We start from the raw sequence: 9,753 nt of genomic DNA on the forward strand, positions 1-9,753 counted from the left end.
TTGTAAAGTGCTTGGCTCAGTGCCTGACACATAGTAGGGACTTAATGAATGTTTTTTCTCTTCCTTCCTTCCTCCTTCAATCTATCAGACCCAAGTCAGATGAAACCTTTTATTTACAACGTAGCCCATTCTATTTTTGTATAACTTTAATTGTTAGGGAGCTTTTCCTTACACGAAGCTTTAGTTTTCTTCTTGTCAACTTCCACTCATTGAAAGGTTAGTCACTTTTCTTTAATAATTCCAAATTGACATCCAGGATGCTTGCCCCAATCCACAGCTTCACCGTAAGTATTATTGATGCTCCTGTCTCTGCACATCCCCTTCAGCCTGGCCTGTTTTTATTTTTTTCATCTTTGCCAATATGTAGGCCGTGAGGATAAAAACTCAGAATTGTTTTAATTTGTTCCTCTCATCATAAATGATTTGGAACATGTTTTTATCTGGTTGTTTACATTTTGTGATTCTTTTTTTTTTTAATTTTTGGAAACTGTTCGTGTTCTTTGACCACCTCCCTATTAGGAAATGCTTCCTGGTCTTATATATGTGTGGCTATTCCCAATATAGCTTGGATATTAGACTTTTATCAGTGATAATTGATGTAACCACTTTCCCTGCTTGTCAGTTTCTTTATATTCAATCTTCAGTGATTTTGTTCACATAAAAGCTTTACATATTAATGTAATATAAATTTGTTTTCTTTTATGATCACTTTTATACCTTGTCTAATAAAGAATTGTTCCCTTTGAGAGTTCCTCACCAAACAAAGGATGGAGGTAATCACAAAAAATAAGACAGATCATAAGAGAAGCTATAAAATGGGTGGGGGGAGGAGGAGCCTTAGTTCAAATATCTTTGGTAATGGTCTGATACCTAAGACATGAACGAACACAACAAAAGTATGTATAACCAAAAGCTATTCTCCGATATATAAATGGTCAAAGAATACGAGCAAATATTTCTCTAAAAAATTGCAAACAACAACCTATGAAAGATTGCCTTAAACCACTAATGAGAAATATTAATAATTTTTATATAGCACTTACTATGTGCCAGGCAATATCCTAAGGACTTTACAATTGTTATATCATTTGGTCATCACAGCCACCCTGATAGTTTATTCATTGCACCATCTAGCTATTCCTACTGTAAGTTAAAATAACTCTGAGGTTTCGCTTCATGCTGAGTCAATTAACAAAGGTGACAAAAGATAGGGATAGTCAATGCCAGAGGGATTGCAGAAGACAGATACATTAATTAATTTGGAATTTTGCTAAGAATATGACTAAAATACTTTGACCTAGATATCCCATTGCTAGCCATGTACTCGAAGGAGATAATAAAAGAAACATACAAGATACACCAAAAGAAATTTTTAAGTTTTTTTTTAAATTTATTTTTAGTTCTAAATTCTTTCCCTTTCTCCACCCTTTACCCCACCCATTTAGAAGGCAAGCAATAAGATACATTATACAAATGAAGTCATGCAAAACATATTTCCAAATTATCCATGTTACAAAAAAAGCAAGAAAAATAAAGTGGAAAAAATGCTTCAATTCACACCCAAAGTTTTAAGTTAGATAGCATTTTTCATTGAGTCCTTTGAAATTGTTGTGAATCATATTATTGATAAGAGTAGCTAAGGTCAAAATATTTATAGCATTTTTTATAGTAGCAAGGAACTGGAAATAAAGTAAATACCCATCAGTTGTGGGGTGGCTAAACAAATCTTGACATGTCACATTACTGCTGTCTAAGATTTGAGGAATATAAAACAGAGAAGAGTTATATGAATTGATGAAAAGTAAAGTAACCAGAATCAGGGAAATAATAAACACAATGACTACAACAATGAAATTGAATGCTGTCTAATTAAAATGACCAAGTTTAACCCCCAAAGAAGAGGTAAGAAAATAAACCTCCCTTATATCATTGAAGAGTTAGGGGACTGTAAATGTAAAATATTACATATGCTATCAGACTCAGTTGGTGTATTGGCTAGTTTTTTTTCCTTTTTCTTTTCTTCTTTATTATAAAGGACGACTTTCTGGTCATTGTATGAAGTTGAAAAGGCATATATTTGGAAACAAAAATGATGTAAAAACAAAAGATATAAATATTTTTTAAAAAAATTATCCCAAAAAAGAATATTAAAAATAAGTTAATAATAAATTAGAAAAAAAAGTAAGTCCAAAAAAATTATTCCCCTAGTCATGGCTGTGGGGAAATAGCTCTTCTCCATCCTTCTATATTTTTTTTTAATCCTGGGTCTTTTTATAGTCAAGTCAAGTATCCATTTGGAGTTTATGGTTGCATGTTATAAATACTGGTTTAAACCTAATTTCTGCCAAACTGCTTTCCAGTGTTCTCATTAGTTATTGATGAATAAGGAGTCTTTTCCTCAGTAATTTGTGCTTATCAAACACCGGGCTGCTGTTTTTGACTTCTCACTGTTGCTTAGCAAGGTTGTTCCACTGATCTACCTTTCTGTTGTTTTAACAATACCAAATAGTTTTAAATGCTCCTGTCTATAAATACCAATTCTCATTTTGTTGCTCATTGGGCAGAGTTCCTCTGAAATCCATTTCCTCTGGATTTGATAACAAATAAGAGCTAGTAAAACTGCATTTGCCTGAATTCTTACAAATCTTTAACATCAACAGGAATAAGGGAGAAAGAAAAATGCCTCTGTGTGTATGTGTATGTGTGTGCATTCACCAAGCTAGATGTTGAAGGATAGCTTATAATATAAGAAGTATTGAAGAAATTCATTAGAGAAAAGAAAATTCAAGAAAGGAATTAACAAAACAAAAACAAAACCTAGATGTCTACATACAAATATACAAAGTATGGGTAACAAGCAAGGTAATCTAGTGATACTAATGTGAGACGAATTTGACTTCATCCATTTCACCTATCCTTATATGGCCCCTCACTGTCTTAGCTGTCCTCTTTCTAGACATGTCAGCTTGTTAATTTCCTTTCTAAACTAAAACACCAAGTATGGAACATAATCCTGCAGATATGGTCTGATCAGATCAGAGCATGGGGAAAAAAAATGACTCTCTTTCTTCCTGGAAACTATGCCTCTCTTTTTTTTTCCTCTTTTGGGTGAGGCAATCAGGGTTAAGTGACTTGCCCAAGGTCACACAGCTAGTAAGCGTCAAGCATCTGAGGCCATATTTGAACTCAGGTCCTCCGGACTCCAAGGCTGGAGCTGTATCCACTGCACCACCTAGCTGCCCCAACTATGCGTGTCTTAATGCAGCCCAAGATCCTATGAGCTTTTTATGGTTCCCATATCACACAATGGACTCATATTAAGCTTGTAATCCACTAAAATCTTCAGCTTATGGCTGTTGTATGGGAAGAAACACTGAATTTCAATTCAGAGGATATGAGTTCATGATTCCCAGCTTTTCCACTAGGACAAGTCATTTACCAATTCTGAACTTCAGTTTCCTCATCTGTAAAATAAAAAGAATGGACTAAATGACCTCTAAGATCCCTTGCAGCTCTACATTTAATATTTAATTTAAAATTTAATATTTAATTAATTTAATTCTATATGTAATATTTTTAGACAAACTACTATCTAAGTCATCCTCCTCCACATCTTGTACTTGTGAAATTGGCTGTTTTTTTTTTAACCCAAGTATAACTCTTTATATTTCTCCCTATTGAATTTTATCTTATTAGATTCATCTCAGTGCTCTAAACTGTCAAGGTTTTTGGATCCTGACTCTCTTGTCCAGTGTGTTAGTTATCTCCAAGCTTTGTGGCATTCGCAGATTTAATAAGCATGCTATCTATGCCCTTATCCAAATCACTGATAAAAATATGAAACAACACAGGGTCAAGCTCCTGCCAAGCTGACATTGAACCAGTTCTGGCCATTCAACCAGTTCCAAATCCATCCATTTTGTATTGTCATCTAGTTTGTATCTCCATCCTTTCCACAAAATTGTATGAGATACTTTATCAAATGCTTTGCCAAAATGCAGATAAACTCCATCTAGCACATAATCTTGATCTACTCTGACAGAAAACCAAGTAAGATTAGTCTGGAATGAGCTGTTCTTGATGAAAGCATGTGGGCTTTTTGTAATCATCTCTTCCTTTTCTAAAAGTTCACCAGCTTTTTTGATGATCTGTTCTAAAAATTTCCCGGGAATCAAAGTCAAGCTTACCAGCCTATAGATTGCAGACTATTTTTTCCCCTTTTGGAAAGTCCCGACAGCATACGCCCTTCTAGAGCTCTCTCTTATTCTCCATGTTCTTTCACATATTGCTGACAACCAGTGGCTCAGAAATCACAGCAGCCAGTTCTTTCAGTACCCGAGGATATAGTTAATCTGGGTCAGATGATTTGAATTCATTCAGGGCAGCTAGCTGCTGCCTTTTTTCTTTACTCATCTTGGGTAGTAAATCCCTGTTATCATTTTTGTTCTGTCCCTTTTAGTCCAAAGATCATCTTCTGTTATAAAAGGAAACAAAAGGAATAAAAAAATTCTACCTTCTCTCTGTCATCAACTTGTCACCCTATTCATCCCAAGCAGTAGTCCTATCTAAGGGTGGAGGTTGAAACTTTTACCCCCTTGAGAGCCTACAGTTAAATTTTCAGTGTGAGCATTTACTTTTCAGAAATTGACAGATTTACAAATCAGGGTCTGATTTATTCTCTTGCTGATTGTCTATGCAGATTAAACTTTAAAATGTGTTGTGAATTTTCAGAGAGCCCTGGGAGTACACTCCTGGTCCTATCCCTTTTTTAAAAATCACTTTCTGTTTTCTAGCTAAAAAGTCTTTTTATTGCCTCACTCTCCTCCCCTGGCGTAGCTTATTATATACTACTGAAATTCTTCTTATAGGACTATGCCACAATCATATTCGGCCTCTATTATCTGCCATCTCTCCTGATCTGACTTTCCCTGTAGAATTTTAGTTGATGAAGTCTTTGAAACCTGTGAAATTTCCCTTTCTAAAATCTTGGGTGCATGTCAGACTATGCCTAACTTTCTTCTCCATCATAGACTCTAGGAGGGATCTGGTCACTTTCCTGCAAGGCTCCTATCCTTTCCACATTGCAACCAATTTTTCTAGTTAGTAACAATCAAATATAGAATTTCCTCTTGTTAACTCCTCCAACTTTTCTAGGACTCAATTATCTTTAAGGAAAATTAAGAAACTCTTAGCTCTTCTGTTTGTGGTAGAAAGCTTTCTAACAAAACTCTGGCTAATTGAAGTCCTTCATCAGTAATCTGCCATGCCTCCAAGAGAGAATGTGTGATTCGGTGGAAAGAGCTCTGGATATGACATCAGAAGGCCTAGACTTAAAAATCCTGGCTGTGCTATTTACTCCTTATCTGACTTTGGGGAAGCTGGTTAACCTCTCTGGGCCTCAGTTTTACTCATCTATTAAATGAGGAAGTTTGAGAAGATGAGCACTAAGTTCTCTTCTAGCTCTAAATCTGTGGTCTGCTAAGATCCCAGAAGAGTGAAGATGAAGCCAGCTACCCACTTCCTGACAGAAATGAGGGACTCAGAGTAAAGAATGAGACATGTTGTGGGGATAAGGCTACTACGGAAATTTGTTTTGCTTGACTATGCATAATTTTACGAGTTTTATTTTTTTAATGGGGGAAGGTAGAAGAAAGGTGGAAGGGCAGGAAAACATTTTTGTTCATTGAAAAATTTAAATTTAAAAACATCTATAATCCTATAATCTTTTCCAAATTCTTCATCTAGTTCCTCTTTCTATCCAGGTGGCACATAGTAAACTCTAATGATAAAATTGCTTCCATTTCTCCCTCTATTGATCTTTATCCAAATGATTTTCACTACACTTTTCTACTCTGGGTCCTGGATTTGCTCACATGATTATCTCTATTTAAATATTCATCCACCCACTCATACCTCCTTTTATTTGTCCATTAAAAAAATAATAAAATGTATCAATCCAGAACCATATTTCTGTCATAGGTTTCATCCCACTAAATCAATGATACAGATGAGGTCAACTTTGCTTCCTTGCATTTGTTGTTGTTACTGTTGTTCAGTCGTTCAGCTGTGTCTGACTCCTTGTGATCCCATGGACCATAGCATGCCAGGCCGTTCTCTCCTCTACAATCTCCTAAAGTCTTTCCAAGCTCCTGTTCAATGCTTCCATGACACTATCTATCCATCTCCTCCTTTGCTGTCCCCTTCTCCTTTTTTCTTCAATCTTTCCCAACATTAGGGTTTTTCCCCCAATGAATCCTGTATTCTCATTATGTGACCAAAGTATTTCAGCTTCAGCTTCAGTATTTGACCTTCCATTGAATAGTCTGAGTTAATTTCTTGACTGTTAAAGTCTTGACTGATTTGATCTCCTTGCTGTCCAAAGGTCTCCCAAAAGGCATTGCCAGCACCACAATTCAAAAGCATCTATTCTTTAGTGCTCAGCTTTCCTTATAGTCCAATTCTCACAACCATACATTGCTACTGGAAAAACCATACCTTTCACTATATGGCCCTTTGTCATATATCCCTAATGATTCCTTGCATTAGAACCTCTCATTCTTTTAGTTGGTTGTCTAAACTTTTGATATCCACCTATAGACACATGGAGCCAGGAGTTTTACTCCTGACTTCTTTATTGGATTGTGTGTCTTTTGTCTTACTTGCTCTTTTCTCCTTCACCATAGCTACCTCTCTATTGTACTGCATCTAGCTTGATGAATATACGTAGGCAGACTTCTCTTTCGTCTTTTTATATTGAACACCCTTTAGATTTGCAAGACACTTGGCAAATAACCTTCTAGCCTGTTAGGTACCCTCCATCCTCGTCCAGGAGACTGTCAACCCTATATTGTTAATTTATGTTCCAGAAATCCAAGTCCTATTTGATTCCTTGGCAAGTATTTCACCTTTAAAATGTTTTTATATTTTTAATATTTTTCTCTGTTGATGTAGATGTCTGTCACAGCAGTATAAATCAAGTATGTAGAAAGAATTGCCTTCTAATTTGAAGGATTCTATCCATTCTTAAAATTTCAGGAAATTATTGTGATTTATGATTCAGTATTTCTAATATTGTGGGGGCCATTGATGCCGATATGTCCTGATTTTTCCACACACCTTTGGTTTTTCCATGACCTTAGAGTTCTGTGTCTCCACTAAACACAAATGTCTCACAGAACCTAAGAGTTGTAAGGAAACTTACACAGGAATTTAATCCAACTCCTATCTTTCTCTGCAATTCTTTCTCTAACACAAGTCATCTTGTTTCTACTTATCTAGTTCTTCAGTAAGAGGGGACCTACTGCCCCCTAGAGGAATGCATTTCACTTTTGGAAAAAGTAGCTCATTTCTAAATACAATTTTTTTTTAAACTTCTGCATTCCCTGCCTTTACTGAGGAAGCAGTGAGGTAAATAAACCTTGTCTCCTTAATGGTCTTTAGTTCCTTATTCATGACTTCATAACCATTGGCAATAGTTTCTGGGCTCCTGACAGTATCATTAGTGCTCATGTCCATTACCAGAAGTTAACTATTTTGACAAATCTTGGATCTGTTTATTTCTTCGATCTATGCTCCAGGAAATGATGCAAACCTTGGAAATAAGTGACCACTCTACCTTAGGATTCATGACAGAGGAGAGAAAACTGGACAAAATGACATCCCTTATATTTTTGTAGAGCAGATATTAAAGGATTCAGAGAAAGAATAAGTAGAATCCTAGGGGCTAAATTCTGTAGGATATCAATTCAAAACAATGAGAAGCTACCAAGAATGAGATTCTGAATACTCAAGCAGAAAATTGTGTAAAGGAGAAAGGAAAACTGTCTAGATGTAGATATGTGATTCTTCGAAAATCTGAGTTGGTCAGTGACTTCCATGTGTAAGACCAAACCACTTTAACCTTTCTTTTGATTTTGGTTTTCTTCTTTCCTGTCAAAGAGAACAATCTCTGGACTCAAAAGGACATATAAAAACTAATAGGGAGCTGAAATCAAGATCATAGGTAGATAGTGCCTAGCTGCCTTTGATGAGTTTAAGTCACCAGGCCATATTAACTACATCCTAGGATATTAAAATCACAAGAGGGGCCATAGGATAGGAGAAAGGTAAAGTGTCTACTGGAATGCTCCAAGGGTCCTTGCTTGGCCCTCACTATACTGTTAAACATTTTTGTCAGTGACTTGGATAATGGTATAGATGGCATAATTATCAGATTTGCAAATGGTACAAAACTGAAACAGATAGCTAACAGGTTAAGAATAAGAATCCAAAAAGTTCTCAATAGTCTACAGCATTGGACTAATAATTATGGATTAATAATGGATAAATAAGATGAAATTTAACAGGGATGAATACAAAGTCCTATACTTAGGTTAAAAAAAAAAATCAGTTTCAAAATGCTATCCACATCCAGAGGAAGAACTGTGGAGTCTGAATGGGGATTTAAACATACCATTTTCTCTTTATTTATTTGTTTGTTTCTTCTTTCTCGTGACTTTTCCCTTTGGTTCTAATTCTTCTTTACAACATGACTAATGTGGAAGTGTTTAATATGACTGCACATGTATAGCCTATATCAGATAGCACACCAGGAGAAAATTTAGAACTCAAAATCTTACAAAAGTGAATGCTGAAAACTAAAAACAAATAGATAAAAAAATTTTTAAAGTCAATTTCACAAATATGAGATGGAATAGATGTGACTATACAGTTCATCTGCAAATAACATGGAGGTTTTTAATGGCCCTCAAGTTCAATGAGAGTCAGCAATAAAAAGAAAACCTATATGAAATCAGATTGTATTGACAAGTACAGTGTCAAGAACATTCTGCCCTGATTAGAACTTGTCCCGAGTATTGTTTTCAGTTCTGGGTATTATATTTTAAGAAAGACAAAACAAGAAAACATAAAGACAGTTAAGACTGTGAAGAACCTAGAGATAATACCTTAGGAGGAGGATGTGAAGGAAAAAGGGATGAGCCTGGAGAAGACATAGGAAAGACATTTTAGCCATCTTCAAGTGTCTTCAAGTATCTGAAGGTCTGAAACATGGAAGAGTGATTAGAGGAATCTTGCTTCACCCCAGAGGGAAGAGTGACAGATATACGGTTGATGTAAAGGCAAAACTTCCTAACAATTAGAGGCTGTATAGAAGTATAAATCTTCAAGCAAAGGCAGAAGGACTTTTGAGTGGCTTGGAGAGGGAATTCATGTTTAGGTATAGTTTAGGCCAGATAAACTCAGATCCCTTCCAATTTAAGATTCTATGAAATGGCTTCTAGTTCCCAATACCTTAACAGCCTTAAATAAACATTATTCTCCAGGGAATAGTGTATGGGGGACAGTTCTGGCTTGTGGAAATGTGTAGGAAGAAGATGGCAAATCAAGGGGTAATAAACTATATAGTTTGTCCCAAAAGTCTTAAGTGCTAAGCTTTATACTATTAAAGCTTAAAATTTTGCAGTTTTAGGCTATTATTCTGTTTACTTTGCCATTGTCAGCTACGAAAGCTTAAATCTGCACAAGTTTATGACAAGACTTTTGGGACACCCTGTATTACAGGCAGTAAACAGTTAGAAATCTCTAATCAAAATAATGAATTCTATGACTGGCTGACTTTTAATGACTTTCTGGATTAAATGCCATCTATAATACATTATTTCTAATTGTATCAACTTTGGGATTTCAGAACCCATCACCATGCACTTACAGATGCTCCTGGAAGTTGTCCCACCAGAAGAAGATCTCAACTAA

General features: G+C 35.6%; 1 protein-coding gene across 1 annotated transcript in view; it reads left to right on the plus strand.

Annotated features, from left to right (window-relative positions):
- LOC114047317 (b(0,+)-type amino acid transporter 1) overlaps positions 1 to 9,753 on the plus strand; it is a 42,082-nt gene extending 32,329 nt beyond the window's left edge. Inside the window, exon 12 of the mRNA XM_027868090.1 lies at positions 9,689 to 9,753. Within this exon, the coding sequence (XP_027723891.1) occupies positions 9,689 to 9,753 (65 nt within the window). The remainder of the gene's footprint in view (positions 1 to 9,688) is intronic.

The sequence above is a fragment of the Vombatus ursinus genome, unplaced genomic scaffold, assembly GCF_900497805.2.
Source record: "Vombatus ursinus unplaced genomic scaffold, bare-nosed wombat genome assembly UNPS02014786.1, whole genome shotgun sequence".
Lineage (NCBI taxonomy): Eukaryota > Metazoa > Chordata > Mammalia > Diprotodontia > Vombatidae > Vombatus > Vombatus ursinus.